A 17,034-nucleotide genomic window follows, 5' to 3' on the forward strand; every position below is an offset into this window, starting at 1 on the left:
GGTACATATTTTTCTAGCTAGGACAATTACGAATGCTATGAATTTTATTTTTCTTTATTAATGCCATTAGATAAAATTTTCAGTGTATAAAATTAAAAATTTGTGGATTTAATATAGTTATGCATAATAGAATTTTAAAAAATAATTATATTTTCATGTTAATTGTTTGTTATAAATGTTTATTTGCATTAATGTTTATGTATATATTTTATAATATCTTAGTAGATTAAATAAATAAAAATATTTGTCAACCAGTGTGGTTGGTTAGTTTTCTAGATTTTCTCACGAATTCGAATACTAATAGTACTTAATAATTAATAGTAGTTAGCAGATAAATGTTCCTGTTTTGGTAAATTTTTAATAACAATTACTTAAAAATATTAACTGTAATTAGGCTAAATTATATAAAAACAAAACTTGAATTTTGAAAAATACTCTGAATTTTGTCGATTATTACCTCACACTTATTTTTTATTGTCAATTATAAACTTCGTCCATAGTCCATTAGTTTATTGCTTATTTGGCCATTAATTGCCCACGACATGCCAACTCACACCCACCTTGCTTGAAAGAATTTAGTACGACAATATAATTAACGGACTTTTGATGAACATTCAATGAGCAACAACTTGCATCGTCTAAGGTTTGTCAAATAAGTTTCTTCACTTCCGAAACTCCATCACTTGATTATTTAATCGAATTTTGAATGAAATCCATGGTTGAAAATTAAAAATATTAATTGGCAAAATTTGAAAAAAAAAATTTTTCAAAGTTCATGCTTATCATTGGACGAGATATCTAAGCTCGTATCTATTTTAAAGGTTCACAAACTGACTAATCCCCAGTTGAACCCATTACCTAAGCTAGAGTATCAACCCCGCGAGTACTTTTTGCCACTCAATTACCTCATTTTGATTAAAATATTCTTTATGCTTATATTACTGTGATGATATATAATGTATATATGTATTTTTAAATTTTTAAGATAAAAACATCAATTTTTATTTAATATATTATATAAATAAAAAGTTAATTATTTTTTTAAATAATATTTAATAAAAATTATTATTTTTTAATAAATATAAATAAAATTAATGTAAAAAATATTACTTTAAAAATTTTTTATTAATAATTATGAAGTTAATAAATGCCAAATATTATATAAATACAAATCAAATAAAAAAATATTATTCTAAAAAAAACTATAAAATTAATTAAAAATTTTACCAAAAACCTACTACAATCCGCATGAACAATTGAACCAAATCTCGTCTACTCCTCAGTCCTCACTCTCTACTTTCAGCCAGTCCGGTCTGAAAACTTCGATACGAAGCCATGAAAAACGACACCGTTAATATTCCAAAAAAAAAAAAAAACAAAAAAACAAAAAATACCCGCACAAATACCATCTCCTCCAATTACTTTTCACCACGCATCGTACTTTCGGCAGGCCACCACCTCCACTTCGCCTCTACGACTTCGGTTTAAATCATTGCAGGATGGCCTTGTGCAGTTATGCTCTCCGATCCTAAAGCAATCGCTGTCTGATTCACCATTATTAATCTTCTCCTTCCAACTTTTATGGCTTCTCATCCCTTCTCACTCTCTCTTGTCGTCGTCTTCTTCTTCACCGTTCTTCTTAATGTAGTTTCAATAGATGGTAAAATATGAAACCTAACCCTTCTCTTATTTTTTATTCTTTACTTTGGTTTTGAAAGTATGTTTTTTGACGAGATTTTCTTTCACTTTCAGCGGAACTTATACTAGAAGACGGCTACACTGTAACCACTGTGATCGACGGTCACCAACTAAAAATAAATCCTCACGCTGTCCTCTCTCGACCTGGATCTTCCGATCTTATAATTCTTGATTCTTCCAATAGTGTCTTCTACACCGTATCAATCCCCATTTCTCAGAGTAATTGCATCTAAAAATAGCTTTTCATAGCTTGTTTGGGGTTTGATTTTTTAATATTTGTTTTTCTTTTTTATCGAAATTTGCAGGTAGTGGGTTCAAGCGCTTATCCGGAGATGGGGTTGCCGGGTTATCCGATGGGGCACTCGGTTCTGCTCGGTTCAATAAGCCAAGGAGCTTTACAGTTGATTTTAAAGGCAATATTTATGTTGCTGATAGGATTAACGGCACCATAAGAAAGATAAGCAACTCAGGTATATTGGTTTTGATCATCCAAAACTTTTACACGACAGTTTGTTTATGCGTGTCGTTCTGTTGCTGCTGCTAGTATTCACTCCTACAACTGTTCTTTGTGTTTTACTTCTAGGCGTGACTACCATCGCTGGAGGGTACTCCAAGGGAGTGGGCCATAAGGATGGTCCTGCACAAAATGCTTCATTCTCTAGTGATTTTGAGGTGGCTTTTGTTCCTGAAGAATGTGCTTTGCTGATTTCAGATCATGGGAATCAATTGGTTCGCCAGATTGGTCTTAAACGAGAGGATTGTTATAGACACTCTCAATCTGGTGAGTTGTTGAATGGATTGTGGGTAGTGGGTTATGCATATCCTTTTTTGGGTTCGTCTGCTGTAAGTCTATAAGAACATTAGCTTTTCGATTTGAAATTAAACTTATCACAATACAAGCACATCTAATTGGATATTTAACCTATGATCATCTTATAAAATGTCACTTCAGGGTCATCTTTTGAGGTTAGCCTGATATCTAGTAAGTCAAACATGGTTGATTCCGAAGGATTTTAACCATCTTGGCTTTCATGGTCTGTTTCGTCTGGATTATGTTGTTATTTCTTGATAGAAGGTAATTCATGGCTGGATTTAGCTTTAGTGTATAGTATACAATACAGTAATAGTGAGAGGGACCAGAGATGGTGGAATATCTAGACCCAACCGTACTGTCTGCTAGAGTCCTCACATCACACTTATGGAGCTTGTTATCCCATGCTTTTATGATATAATTAGCGTATGTTTGACTAGGCATCAGCATTTTGACTTTGAGCCTCTGTTAATTGCTTTCAATTTTTTTCTTTCAAAGGAATGTAAATTAAAATTTCTCTATTGAATATGTGAAGCCTCAAAATGCATTTTTATTGGTTATTTCTCTATGTTTCAAGAAAGGTCAATTCCTTGCCGAAATTCATTATGCTATATTGGAAGAATTATAAATAGGATTATCCCTTGATCTTTCCATTATTACATTAATTATGATTACCACTACCATCAAGTGGGATTCACTCCCTTGTTAGAGGGAAGGACCATGAGACAGTCCTAAGCAGTATTCCTGATGATGCATGTGGATAATTGACCTAATCTTTTATTTGAAATTGCAGCACTGAGAGCAGTTTCGTTTTGGGTTTTAGGACTGATCCTCTCATGTTTACTTGGGATCGTCATTGGGTTTGTGACTCGCCCTTATATTACCTCTCATGTAAGTCTCTATGTGTTCATATCATATTTCTCCAGATTAATGGAATGCTTGCACCTTTTCTAACCTAAATTTATAGACAGGAAGGCTCCCGTCCCCTTTATTCCAGCAAGACATGGAAAATCCGCCCAATCAAGCTGGTGAAGCCAATACTGATGCTTTGCTTCGACATCAGAAGCGCAGTTGCTAACACCAAGCTTTATGAACTAATAAGGAGGCTCTTATGGCTGAGCCTGTCTCATTTGCAACTTATGCTTAGGATCAACACTGTAGGTTTACAAACTTCAAGCAAGGGAATAGATTCTCAAACTTTGAGTAAGGGCTTTGTATCTTTGCTTGATTCTGATGTAAATAGTTTTGAGGTGAAGAAGCCACAACTATCCGGTGATGAATTGAAAGACTTGATAAGTTTTAGCAGTCCCATGCAATTGCCAAATTCAAAGAATGACATCTTCAAGCAAGAAGAACATGATCAGTTAAAAAGCGATGTTTTGTTGGGCAGCCAAAGGAGGATAGATACTATGATACAAGCAAATATAATAGGATTTGCCATGGTGGCTGAAGAAACAACTCCACTGGATGAGTCGATGATAGGGAGTGTGGGCTTAGTCAAGAGGAGATGAAGTAGCTAGCTAGTGAATTCTGCATGTTTATATTTCCTTTTTTTGTTTGTTTGTTAAGGACTCGTGCCTATGTTAACATGGTTGTCGCCCTGGATTGAGAATTTGAGATATTATCCTCAACTGAGAGGTTTAGTTTATGTGTCTGTTTTCATTTTTCCTTCAGGTTCCAATAGCTGCTAATTAGAAATATTAATGGATGCAAAAATTACTTGTTGAAATGAAATAGATGGAGCTAGTTTATCCGCATGGAATCCTCTTATAGAGGGCATAATGGAATAGTCTTGCTCATGTGATATACTTTTTTTATAATTATGAGAAAGAAAGTGAGTTCTTTACTCAAAACTCTTTTTCTCTCTGGTCGAGGAAACTCTCCCATTGTTACGAAATCAATTAGACTCCGGACTTGAATTTAATATGTTTTCCTTCTTTTTCGCTTTGTTGCATTTATGGATGAAATTATTCAATACCCAACTAATTAATTAGGTAAGTCTGCGACGTTCAACACAGAATCGCTTCTGCTTCTGCCCCTGCAAAGGGCAAAACAAATTTAAATAATAAAAAAACTCAAGTCAAGAACGTAATTTCGTGCAATTAAGATAAGTGCGGACATCAGAATTCAGAAACAGAGAATCTGAAAAGGGGAAAAGGGATTGCTTCATTTCCTCGACCATTTTTATAGAAGCGCCATGTTATGCAATAGGTTAACAATATTTTGACTTTTCATTTCAAGGCACTAAGCCAGCTCCCACAAATATTTCATTCTCTCATAATAAATCTTGACACTAAGTATATCCTAAAATTTCAAGGACTAACATTATCAATGCCAAATCCAAAAATATCCTTGTATATGATTAATAATTCAATACCCATTACTATAACCCATAGAATGGGTTCGAGAGCGAATGCTCTGGTGATTATAAATGGGATTTGCATAATCAACAGGCTTAATCACTGCAGCTTCACGTCTCCCATCTTGTTCTTGAACTGCACCAAACACAATTTCCTTGGTTTTCTCATAACTCTGCTCATAGTATGTGTGTGGGGTAGTAGATTGATACCGGTGATGCTGCTGCTGTTTCTGTTGCTGCTGTTGATGGTCATCATCCCACCCACTATAGAAAGCACGCCCTTGCCTCCATTGCTGCATCTTTTCTGCATCCTTGGACATGAATGGGTAAGTTTTCCTCGGTGTTGGTGTTCTTGTTTCAATGGTAGGAGGAGGCTCATCTTCATCAGGTATCACAAAGCTGTCCTGCATAGGCCAAGAGTTTGAGTGCTTCTGTTGCTGGTTTTGATATTGATAGCTCAGCGGCTTCTTTTTCTGACCAGGAACTATTCCTCCCAAAATTTCAACGACAGATGCCCAAGCATTGGCAAAAAGCTTGCCAAGGGATCCAAAGAAACCTTCTTCATGCTTCTCCAGGTCATCCTCGGTCGGAATTAAAGGTCGCCTGACTGATTTAAGGGGCTTCTGATATGGACTTCCTGTGTTGCTGATTGCATCCTGATCCTTCAGATGGCAGAAGATTGAGAGCATTTGCTTTGTTAGACTCGAGCAATAGAAAATGCCAAAACTATAGCAGCGAACACCAAGTTATTTTTGCTAGTTCAGAGAGTACACATTTGAACTACCATTGCAACTCGGCAATGCATAGCAATGACGTGAATGAAGACTAGCCAGCCTTTGAGGAAATACTCCATGAAAACTGGCTAGAACTCTCGTTTCAAGTTTATTTGCCTGTTCCCACTTTGTTTTGACACAGGCATGAGAGCTGTGTTTTTGAAAGCTACTAATGCAATCGCCAAAACAGTGTAAAAAAAAAAAAAGCACACATGTACAAGTTGAAAAAATGAAATGGAAAAACATACGCAAGTATGAAAATCCTGCATTGATGATTATTTCATGCCATGGAATGGCTGAGAATGAACGAATGATTGGCAAAAAGTAAACACTTACATTCTGAGAGAAAACAATTGTTCCCACTCTACGTTGCAGCAAAGCCAGCATGTAACCAAAGAAACCAGCTGCTACAAGCACAGCAATTCCTGTAATAACAAAATAATTACCTAAAAAAATATATTGTAATAAGCAAATACTAGAAGATTAAATTGCAATAGAAAAGATCTACTTACCAAAGGGAAAGCCAGTTCCATATTGATAAGCACAGTCATCAAAATGGAGTTGGATCTCTCTGATAGCTCGGTTTCCTCTGTCTATAACAAGAAGAGAGCAACTGCTTCCAATGTAAACCACATCAAAATCATTAGAAAACTTTGCATCTTCACTTGCTCCATCTACATGGCCCCCTCCACGTCCCCATTTCCCTCCTGCAATTGTTGTCACCCCTACAAGAAGATTTCCAATCATATCAGCATAAGTATCTTCTTTTCAAACTTTAAAAACCCAACAGCAATATCAACCTATCATGATTATAAAAATCTATATCAAACAATGATGCAGAGACAAATCTAGACTTGAATCTAAAATTGCAATAAAGCCCCAGTTACATTTTCTATGGGATTTGAAACACATAGCAGTTACCTGCATCACTTATCTTCCTGATTGCCATGTTCATGGTGTCTGCAATGTAAATATTTCCTCTATCATCTACTGTAAGCCCCTTTGGATGGTTCATTCTTGCCTCTCTGAGCTTCCCATCTACATGTCCAGAGTATCCTTCAGGCGATCCAGCAACCAACTTAGGCCTGCTGTCTGCAGCATGATTTAGTAGATAAAATTATATGGAATAAGGAAAGAAAGAAAAGAATATGCAGAACAAAATCTTTATTTGTGTCAGACATGAAAAATGATGTTTCATGAATAGAATAACATGAGACATCTAACAAATCTTGGTAAATCTTAAAACCACAAGCTCAATTGACTGGAATTGTTATGTTTAATACATATGAAGAAATGAAGCAGATGTATGCATGAATAACATTTGTTTGTTGGTGTTAGATTTTAGAACAGCTGAATTCGATAGAAGTAGAACATTATTGCCGTATGTTAAGGTTATACTTGCTTTAAGTAAGTTTACACACAGCAACTGGCAACAAAGATGCAATATACCTTAACTATTTGTACCATGCTTAATTTCTAATCCTGCATAATGCTAGAAAGATGTGCAAAGTATTTCACACAATATAAATAAACTGTGTGCAAGCATTTATTTCTCAACCATCTCTGCCTTTTTTCCCCCATTATAATAGTGAATAAAGCCTAAAGTACACAGATAAACAAATATTATTGAAAGAAAAACCAGCTATATCCTGCACGAGGATACGGATAGTTGCCATTTGGAGGATTCTCTAAAAAATGTATTTCAATTTCCAAGAGGAAAATAGGAAAACATAGCACTTGAAGAGCCATAACATTTTTAATTAGCCAAGAGTACTGATATTTTATCTTCAATGGAAAATTATGTAGATCCAGTCTTTCCATGACCAGATAGAATACAAATGAAAGCATATTTGATTTACACACAAAAGCCTACCACATGAGATAACAGGCTTCAAAAAGGTGCAGAAATAAACAATATTTTATTTCCAGATTCATTCTATGGATCTGATCTACCTAGAGCACAATTAAAACATATTTTATGTAATGCTTGCCACTTGATACAACTGGCTTCAAACACAAAATTGCATACAGTCATAGACAACTTAAAGCCCTTGAATCAACATTGTAAGCATAAAATCAGATGAAAGCTAACTCAAACTGCTAAATAATGAATATCTTTCTCAAATACCTAATCACCAACTTAGGCAATCTACTAGAAGTAAGCTCAAGTAAATTGAAGTTGCTTATGGTTTTATAAAAGCTGAATTTGATTGTGATTTTAATACAATTCAGACCAATTATACCCAATAAAGTTTTGACAAAAGGACATTTGGTAGAGGCAAAAAGTTTACAAAATCGTATAATAGAATGATAGCGCCAACCAAACTAGAATTCTAGAAATAGTTATTCAACAAAACGGTCAACCCATCAATATCCAGGCAATTGCTAAAACCCACTTACATAGAGACAGGGAGGAAGATATCCTGTAAATGTTACTGTTAGCAGAGTCCAAAATTAGAAGCTCTCCACCAGGCAACACCTCCACAGAGTAAGGCTCAATCCCGAGCTTGCTTCCATCAAACACGGTCTCCACAGTATACCCACTCTCAAACTTCATCGTCGGACGGCCAGTTATCGCTGCGCACACCAATTTCATAAACCACATATCAGATACCAATTTCCAAGCACACAAGATAAAGAGTTAAACACCACAAAATAAAAAGCTAAGAAAGAAAATAAAGAATATAAAAAAGAAGGGAAAATGAGGGTGACTGAATCAGAGATCAAAACCTGTTTTAGTTGTGGCTTTGAGAGACCACAACCATTTCATGAAAGCAGATACAGCATTTGAGAAGTACCCACTAACAATCTCTGCAAAAAAAAAAAAAAAAAAAAAAAAAAACCCGCTACAGTCAAGCAAGAAGCTAGTAAACAAAAAACAGATCAAGTAAAGTAGCTTCGAAGCTTATATACACACACTTACTTGCAGGGGAAGCAGTACTAGGAGCCGAAGAGACATCTCCAAATAACAGCAAGATCATAAGAAACAAAACCAACACATCCTTGCCCATTACACCCATTGCTTCAACACAGAAGAAAAACCCAAAAAAAAAAAAAAACAAAAGATTCAAGCTGTAGGCATTTGCAAGAAACCCTATTTCTTATCCGGGTTTCAGTCAAAAAGTTAGCTTTGATATGAAATGGGACTAAAGAAAGATTCTCAAAAACAGTGTGTCCTTTTTCTCTAAAAAAAAAAGTAACCGAAGAAGAAGAGGAAGAAGGGACTAGGGAGTATAATTTTGAGAGTAGCTCAGTAGAGAGTGAGAATGGAGGATAGGAAAGGTGAAAAAGACAAAGAAGAGCGAGAAAAGGAACAGCAAAAAGCAAGTGAGGTCAGTGGCAGTGTGGCACAGTGGGGAAGTGCAGAGGAAGAGAGAGAGGGAGAGAGACTCATATGCTTTATTAATTGTTATGTTATGTGATTTTTAGGCTTAAATACCTCAACTTTTTCTGAGTTTTTATGTTATAATCGAGTAAACAACTAACAAGCAACAATCACAAATTTAGCAGGGTTACATTCATTCCTCAACTCTCACCTACATTCTCGCTGTGTGTTCATACATACATGCCTTTAATGGGTTCCAGCTAATTCCTCTTTATTTTTGCTTCCTCAAAACATTTTTTTTTCAAATTGCTTGTCGCCTTATTACTGTTGTTCTAATAATTTTTTTAGTATTAAAGATAAGAGGAAAAAAAAATATTTATATTTTAATTCTCATTAATAAGTGGAAAACAAACTGATTCTTATAATAAAATTTAATTTGGGATAAAATGGATTTTCCAAATTCCTGTAAATAGGTATCAGGTGACACTTCTACTCATTAATTTATAATATAATTTTTGCCCTCTTAATAGTTTGATATGCTTTATCACAACAATAAACCATATATTTTGTACTATAATTAGTACCTTTTGAAAAAAAAAAAAAAAATCTATTATGAGTTTCACAAGATTCTCAATAACAAAGGCAGTTTATGGGCTAACTTTCTCTTGTAACAAAGGCTGAAAAGGCATAATTTTACTTTTTATTATACCATTTTTTTTTTTTTGGAAATGATTCTATTATACCATAATTAGAGATAGAGAGAGAGAGAGAGAGAGAGAGAGAGAGAGAGAGAGGAGGAGGAAATCATTAAGAAGTGAGGTAGGTAGTCACATGTAAGTGAAATAGGCCAAACTTGTAGTTGTAGATCTATTGTGTTGTGACATACATGACATTTATTATGACATGTATAGTTGTTAAATAATGCAAGGTTAATAAAGTAAGGAAAGGTTATAAGCTGACACCTTATTGTAGGATTCATATAAAATTATCATAAAATTAATTAGTGTTAATGAGTCAAATGTAAACTCATTTAGCTAGTTGTACACATAAAAAATAAAATAAAAATGAAAAACTTATGGTTGAGTGGTCCTAAGTCCCGAGGGTATCTCAGATTGGCTTGTGGGCATAGATGGTGTGAAAAAATAAATGTTCCCTAGGGAAGGAGGGACATATATCCTAAAGGCAGGGGAACATTTTATCCTCTGGGCCAAGAAGACTGACAACTGAGAAGTAGAAAGCAGAAAATATTTGGGAGGCTAATATGGGCTGGTTAACCCATTTGTCCTGGCTTGAGCTCTAAATTGGTCCACTTTCTGATGACAAATGGTCTTGGCTGGCTGGGCTTTCTTTTTGTTGTGTCGGCCAACTCCAACCTAACCACAGTCTTCATGAAATTGGCAAATTTAATAATGGCACTTGAATCAATTGGAGAAGCACAGCTCTTCCCTTTCAAACTAGCGATTAGCCCAACGCACACCCATATGTAATGTACACGACAAAATAACTTTCCTTAGAAAGGCATGAAAATACCAAATTTTCCTGAAATAATTAAAATATGTTTGTTGCATTTAGCAGAAAAGAGAATAATGGTTTTAGGTGAATGAAAACCTAAAGTTAATGGGCCACCAATTATTCTAATGATGATCAACTTTGGCCAATTCTAAAACCAACACTTGATCCCACAAATGCCTTATCCTAATCCTATTCATGCTCTGCTCAGCTCATCTACTTGTTAATTCGTTATAGATTTCTAAAATCTTTTCCTTGCAAGCGAATCTTGCATTCATATCTTCAAGGCTATTTTATTTTCAGCAACAACCAACGAGAAGGGCGTCAGCGAAGCCCAGAGAAGTATGCAGTCTTCTAACACTTAATGCACTTTACCAAGGTTGATTTAGATGGGATGGTTGGAATACTTTGGAATACCCTTTTTCCTTAACTAACGTCTCGAATTCGAGCGTTTTAAGTATAATCATCATCCCTGTGTGAGCATTACTCGAATCTAACTTAATTAATCAAAATGATTTAAAAGGCTATCGCTTGCTGAGATTCAAGAAGCAACCACTTTACTATTGAAAATCACGGAGAACTTTATATAAACTATATACAATATGCGAAATTGGAAGATCAAATTTGATAATTCGTGTGCGGTAACATTAAATGTATAAATACATGTTAATGGTGCCTCCTATTCTGGATAAAATACCCAAAAATAGTAGAGGTGGAAAAATGAGTCGCTGTAAATGTCCGTAAGAATTATCTCACCATATACAAGAATAAGAACTGTCAGTCCCTGCCTCCGGTAATCTACCTTTCACCTACCCAAAATGCAATCCATTTCGAGAAGGACCAGATTTGCATGAAGCAGAAGCAGACCAAGTTAAGATCAATAGCCAAAAAAATTTTCTTGATTCATTAGTTGAAGACCATCAAATCAAAATGACAGTCAGTATGTGGAATGTACCAGTTTATTCAAATAGCACTCTCAAAAGAAACCAAACTTTGTTCCACATACTTGGGCTTCGGGGAGGAAGCAATTGCAAGGCCTTGAAGCAATTTCACAACATCAACAGTATCGTCAAGATAATACTTAGCCTTGCTTGGCTTCTGCCCAACAGTGCAGGCGAAGATATCTGGAGCTGAAGGCAAAGTTGGACCAGAAACTGTGCTTAATATACTCTCAAACATGTCCTCATCTGATTTATCATCACCAATGCACAGCACGAAATCAGGTGGCTTCCCATGATTAACCATATTCGAAAGAACCTTTTCAGCAACAAGTCCTTTGCTTATTCCCTGCATGTTAAAAATATATAGTCAATGAGATCTTTTCTCCAGCAATCTGCATATGCATCAGTTTGTGTGTGTGTGTGTGTGTGAGAGAGAGAGAGAGAGGGAGAGAGAGAGGAGTAAGGGTTGGGAGAAGGTGGGGTTAACAGGGGCAGTTATACCTGTGGTTTAACTTCAACAATATGTTGGCCCCGCTTAACAACAGCTGGTTCATTTGCAAGGACATTTTCAAGATGATCCAACAATTCTTTGGCTTGGCAGGATCCAAAGTCTGGGTCAGCATCTTGATGGTGCCATACTAAAGCACTGTCCTTCACCTCTATACTGGAGCCATCGGTTGCTTCTGTATACAGTCTCATTACCGGTTCTACAATCTCTTTCCAATCAAGATCATCAGCAACAGAGTTGGTTACCCATTCAGAGTTTTTATTCCACCTGAAAAGAAACACAAAGAACAAATAGCATTGGCATTTTATGATTATTTCCATTTCACAAACTGTTCTCAGACCAAATCATTCACATACCTCGTGAAGTATCCATGTTCAGCAGCTATTCCTAATCTCTCACATGGCTCAAGCCACTCACTCAATGAACTTCTCCCTCTCCCACTAACAATAAACACAGTGTTATTGGGATCATTAGACAGAGTTTTCAGAACAGAGATGACTTCAGGGCTAGGACTTTTAACAATAGAAGTTTGAGGCACTACAGTACCATCATAGTCCAGAAATATTGCTCTTCTATTTGTCCTTTTATATACTGAGACAATGTGATCAATGCATAACCTTCTAAAGCTAGGAGAAAGAGACACAACTCTGAATCCTAGGCCAAAGCCAATTCCCCAACACCTTTTATTATAATGATCTTGGCAAGCTCTCTCTAAATCCTGCATAAAGCTGCGTGACCAATAAGATACATCGTGAGTGCTGACATAACGGTAATGCTTCTCATGGCGCAATTGCTTCTCAGATTCACGCATTGTGATGGCCAAATTCAAGGCATCAGCCACAGCATCAATGTCCCAAGGGTTTACCCTAATTGCTCCACTTAGAGAAGGTGAGCAACCAATGAACTCGGACACAACAAGCATGCTTGTCCGAGGAGATTCTGATCTTATGCCCATGGCTTCATCCATATATGGGGTTCCCTGCCTACAAACGATATATTTGTAAGGAACCAAATTCATCCCATCCCTGACTGCATTCACTATGCAACATTCAGCTAAAGCATAATAGGCAGTCTTCTCATAACGAGGAACAGGACGGTCAATCAGAATCACTGGTTCATATTCTGGTGAACCATAAACTTCATTGATCCTTTTAGCAGTTAAATATGTCTCCCTTTTTGCTTCTTGAACATCCTTCCCTAATCCCCTTGCAGGGTTCATAATCTGAACCAGGACCACTTTCCCTTGCAAGTCTGGATGTTGCTGCAAGAGTTGTTCCATCGCCAATAATTTCAGACTGATTCCTTTGAATATGTCCATGTCATCAATACCAAGAATCACTTTTCTCCCACTAAACAGTTTTTGAATTTCTTGGACTTTAGCAGATGTGGATGGAATATTCATGACCGATTCAAGTCGACCCATGTGTATACCTACAGGCAATATCTTGATGTACACTGTACGGCCAAAGTAATCAAGTCCGATGTGTCCCCTCTTAGATTCATAGTCCAAGCCAAGCATTCTACTGCAGCATGAGAGAAAGTGTCGTGCATAGTCAAATGTATGAAAACCAATTAGATCACAATTCAGAAGCCCCCTCAGAATTTCATCTCTGACTGGCAAAGTCCTGTATATTTCTGATGAAGGAAATGGACTGTGAAGGAAGAACCCAAGCTTGACTCGATTGTAGCCTTTCCTCAAAAAGGTCGGCAGAAGCATTAAGTGATAGTCATGAACCCAAACATAATCTTCCTCTGGACTGATTATTTCCATGACCTTGTCTGCAAACACTTTATTTGCTGAAACATAGGCCTGCCAAAGATTGCGGTCGAAGCGATCACCATGGTCTGGGAACATAGGTAGCATGTAGTGAAAAATAGGCCACAACTGCTGTTTACAGAATCCAAGATAAAACTTCTTCTGTAAGTCTTGAGGTAGAAACGTAGGAACACAATTAAAATCCTCCAGCAGTTTTTGGGAAACTTCTTCCTGCTCACTAGCATCTATATCAGCCTTCAGAGACCCCACATAAATAACCTCAGTTTCAGGAGAAAAACCATCCTTTAGTTGCAACAGAAGTGAATCTTCATCTCGGCTGAAGCACCATTTGCCATTTGTATCCTTCTTAGCATGCAAAGGTAACATATTTGCCACTATAATTTTCCGCTCACAAATAGATGAACTAACTTCTGAATCACCATCATTACAGCCATAACCATCCGCATCAGAGATAATTCCAGGAACAGTCATCACTCTAGGAAGAGACCTTGGAGTCTGAGGAATATCCAACAAGTTCCCAGAGGCCAAGTCTAGAAAATTCATATACGACCTTGAAACCATCACTCATTTAAGAATAGCAAACTCCCAACAATGCCAAAAACCCACAGACCTATAGGAAAAACAATAAGATCTCCACTTCAAACAATAAGATCAATACAAATAATAGCACTGTACATATTTTCATTTCCGTGACATTAAATCGAGAGCATTCAAATAACTCAAATGAAAATCAAGTAAAGAAAAGTGGCCCAGAACGTTTTCAATTTAATCACTTGAACAGGACGTCACAATTTGGGTGACCCATGTGCAGATAGCTGGTCCAAACAATTTAAAAAAAAAAAAAAAAAAAAAAGGAGTAGAAGGACTGTAAGGAGAAGAAAAACTGAAACACTGAACGAAAATGTTTGCTGTACATGGCTAAAAATATTGATGGCATTAGCAATTGCGGGTCATCAACCAGTTAAGATATGCACCAGACCAGAGCAAAGGATGGTTCTAGCAGTCGAGATGTGGTCAACAACTATAGACTGGCCCTGACACAAACGGCATCGATGACAATGGAGACAAATGATAAAAAATTGGCATGGTTTCTGCAACCCCCATAAAGGTCGTTAATGGTTGATTTAGTGTTTTTGGTGATGCTTGTAATGGTGGTTTTGTATTGATTACATATGTTCACAATGAATAACAAAAGGTTAGCAATCATTATTGGAATCACTCTAATGCTGTCTTAAGTAAACATATCCAAAAGCACTATACTGAAGTTCCTGAGAAGTTCGGATTTATGAACAACCTTACCCTGACATTGTAAAGCTGTGGCTCACATTGAAAGAACAACGCATTGTTTTGAGATCATCATACATGAAAGATTTAAAAACCTAAAACACCATTCATTTTGGCTACAGTTACAAAGGGAATCTAGAGTATTCCGCACATTATTTGTATACAAATGTCTAATGTTGAAACATCCCAATTTTAACTGATACCAAAAACTTGGAATTAAAGCTTAGCTGTTGTTGCTAAATCAAAAAAAAAAGTTGTTCCACTGTATCAATTTTTATTTTGTTCAATTACCTCCACACACACATATATATATATATATATATATATATATGTGGAAGGCGCAAATTAAAAAAAAAAAAAAATCAAATAGAAAAAGGTTACAATTAAGCCTGGTGCCGATTATATCTGTAGACATTAAAGAAAAAAGAAAAAGAACATTATAACAAAATCTTAAAATAAATTCCATTGAGATATTGGGCCTTATAGTTTCCGGAATACAACTTATTTCATATCTCAACTTTCCACTTCTCTTTTCAAATTTTTTTTTTTTTTTCCATTTTCCTCTTAGATTCTGATTATCACTGGTAATTTCAAGTCAATCCACTCATATCAAACTGGAGAAACACAATTCAATTCACTTTTAATTTTTGAAAGTAAACGTATGAACATATTTCCTAATGAAAATCTTAATTTGCTTCGAAACCAAACTATGAACCAGAACCTTTTTTTTTTTCCCTCTTTTCTTTTCTTCTTTTTTAATAGGAATGAAACAAGTTTGCAATATAAAGAACGTCAGATTTATAATAGCCTCGCGATTCACAGCCCGTGTCACACAATACAACTGAATTTCTAGATCTTAACTCGTTAAAATAATTGATAATGGATAAACGATAATCTTCAATAACTTTGATAAACAAATAAAAGTCTCAAACGATATTGAAACCAATATCGTATGAAATGATCAACCTTTTTCCCAGTTTAGTTGCCGAAAAAACACTGAACAGCAATTCAAATAAATAAAAGAAAATATGTCGCTCCTCTACATCTCCGGCATTTTCACGGCAACCAAACAGAAAATAAGCAGCAAAATCAAAGATAAGATAAAGATAAGGTTCAACGGGCGAAATTCGAGACTTACCTCAAGGTTAGTTATCCGGTGACTGAATAAGTGTTGTTAGGATAGAATCCGGCGTCTTTGGCGTGTTTAAGAGGTACAAAAAAAGAAGAGAAAAAAAAATCTACAAAAAAGGTTGTTAAAGAGATAGGAAATGGAAGCTGTGTTGGATTTTCAAAAGAGAAGGAGAGAAAGAGAACAGCAGATAACAAAAGAAAGAAATAATGGTTAGTGAAATGACAAGGGAAAAAAAAGGAAATATGAGAATGTGGGAAAAGGAAATGTATATATATGAGACGGATTCGTGTTGGATAGAGATAGAGTCGACTCAACTATCCCAACTATCAAGTCCAGTTAGATTTTAACTCTGGTTTTCTTTTTGGATCACGTTTCCGGTTTTCAACTTCCTCCCTCTTCCATTTACCAAACTAACCTCTACTCTCCTTTTTATTTTTCGAGTTTATCCTTTTTTTGTATAATACTTATAATATAGCGTTTTGATGTAATATTGAAACTAAAAGGCCTATCATTAATCTAGCATACGACGTCGGTTAGGAATGACTATGGGGTAGGTTGGGATGGGGTGGAGATTTTTTTTTTCCATTCAAGAAAATTGGCGTCGAAATAGAAACGTTTTGCCGGAGAAAGGGTGAGGAAGGTTTATTTGCAAAAATTTTCATTTTTAAAATTTTTTTATTTTAATATAAGATTATAAATATAAATTTATTAATTTTTTTATTTATAAAAAATTTAATTAATTAAAATAATATTATAGACTAAAGAACTCAAATTTAAAATTTCTCATTCTTATTCTTATTTATGGCAAAAGACAGGAGATAATAATGGCAGAGGACAAATCATATCCAGACGATCTTACTGCGAAATTAGCTTGAACTTACCAACTAATGGAATGGGACTTCCTTAAAGTTTGTTAG

The 17,034-nt window shown here is 35.6% G+C and overlaps 3 protein-coding genes across 6 annotated transcripts; 1 reads left to right on the top strand and 2 right to left on the bottom strand.

Moving 5' to 3' along the window:
- Positions 1-1,420: 1,420 nt before the first annotated feature.
- Positions 1,421-4,157, top strand: LOC105649868 (NHL domain-containing protein). Of its 3 annotated transcripts, none has more exons than XM_037639678.2 (6): positions 1,421-1,660; positions 1,753-1,917; positions 2,004-2,168; positions 2,282-2,479; positions 3,333-3,400; positions 3,481-4,157. In XM_037639678.2, the coding sequence occupies exons 1-6, from the start codon at positions 1,582-1,584 to the stop codon at positions 4,018-4,020; spliced, it is 1,215 nt and encodes a 404-aa protein (XP_037495606.1). In that variant the 5' UTR covers positions 1,421-1,581; the 3' UTR covers positions 4,021-4,157. The 3 variants fall into 3 exon arrangements, with proteins under 3 accessions (XP_037495606.1, XP_037495607.1, XP_012092071.1); XM_037639679.2 differs by having other exon boundaries at positions 1,422-1,660; positions 3,303-3,400; positions 3,477-4,157; XM_012236681.4 differs by having other exon boundaries at positions 1,422-1,660; positions 3,303-3,400.
- A 495-nt stretch (positions 4,158-4,652) lies between these two features.
- Positions 4,653-9,149, bottom strand: LOC105649869 (uncharacterized). Of its 2 annotated transcripts, none has more exons than XM_020685603.3 (7): positions 8,565-9,149; positions 8,372-8,452; positions 8,042-8,218; positions 6,563-6,733; positions 6,154-6,366; positions 5,978-6,066; positions 4,653-5,524 (listed from the first exon to the last, which is right to left on the bottom strand). In XM_020685603.3, the coding sequence occupies exons 1-7, from the start codon at positions 8,659-8,661 to the stop codon at positions 4,880-4,882; spliced, it is 1,473 nt and encodes a 490-aa protein (XP_020541262.1). In that variant the 5' UTR covers positions 8,662-9,149; the 3' UTR covers positions 4,653-4,879. The 2 variants fall into 2 exon arrangements, with proteins under 2 accessions (XP_020541262.1, XP_012092073.1); XM_012236683.4 differs by having other exon boundaries at positions 4,653-5,530; positions 8,565-9,146.
- Positions 9,150-11,078: 1,929 nt separating this feature from the next.
- Positions 11,079-16,364, bottom strand: TPS9 (trehalose-phosphatase/synthase 9). Its single transcript, XM_037639652.2, has 4 exons — positions 16,124-16,364; positions 12,281-14,311; positions 11,918-12,191; positions 11,079-11,762 (listed from the first exon to the last, which is right to left on the bottom strand). Exons 2-4 carry the CDS (start codon positions 14,260-14,262, stop codon positions 11,439-11,441), a joined length of 2,580 nt encoding a protein of 859 aa, XP_037495580.1. The 5' UTR covers positions 14,263-14,311; positions 16,124-16,364; the 3' UTR covers positions 11,079-11,438.
- Between the last annotated feature and the right edge of the window lie 670 nt (positions 16,365-17,034).

This window comes from Jatropha curcas, chromosome 5, assembly GCF_041381405.1.
Source record: "Jatropha curcas cultivar XTBG-Jc1 chromosome 5, XTBG_Jcur_1.0, whole genome shotgun sequence".
Taxonomy (NCBI): domain Eukaryota; kingdom Viridiplantae; phylum Streptophyta; class Magnoliopsida; order Malpighiales; family Euphorbiaceae; genus Jatropha; species Jatropha curcas.

Bases quoted from the DNA above. Each gene is read 5' to 3' on its own strand.
- LOC105649868 (XM_012236681.4), top strand. From the start codon at position 1,582: ATGGCTTCTCATCCCTTCTCACTCTCTCTTGTCGTCGTCTTCTTCTTC. The intron at 1,918-2,003 runs GTAATTGCATCT...CGAAATTTGCAG, and splicing joins ATCAATCCCCATTTCTCAGA to GTAGTGGGTTCAAGCGCTTA. The intron at 2,169-2,281 runs GTATATTGGTTT...TTTTACTTCTAG, and splicing joins AAGAAAGATAAGCAACTCAG to GCGTGACTACCATCGCTGGA.
- LOC105649869 (XM_012236683.4), bottom strand. From the start codon at position 8,661: ATGGGTGTAATGGGCAAGGATGTGTTGGTTTTGTTTCTTATGATCTTG. The intron at 8,219-8,371 runs GTTTTGATCTCT...TGGTGTGCGCAG, and splicing joins CAAAGCCACAACTAAAACAG to CGATAACTGGCCGTCCGACG. The intron at 6,367-6,562 runs GTAACTGCTATG...ATCTTCTTGTAG, and splicing joins CAGGAAGATAAGTGATGCAG to GGGTGACAACAATTGCAGGA.
- TPS9 (XM_037639652.2), bottom strand. From the start codon at position 14,262: ATGGTTTCAAGGTCGTATATGAATTTTCTAGACTTGGCCTCTGGGAAC. The intron at 12,192-12,280 runs GTATGTGAATGA...GTTTCTTTTCAG, and splicing joins GAACATGGATACTTCACGAG to GTGGAATAAAAACTCTGAAT. The intron at 11,763-11,917 runs GTATAACTGCCC...TTTAACATGCAG, and splicing joins TTGTTGAAGTTAAACCACAG to GGAATAAGCAAAGGACTTGT.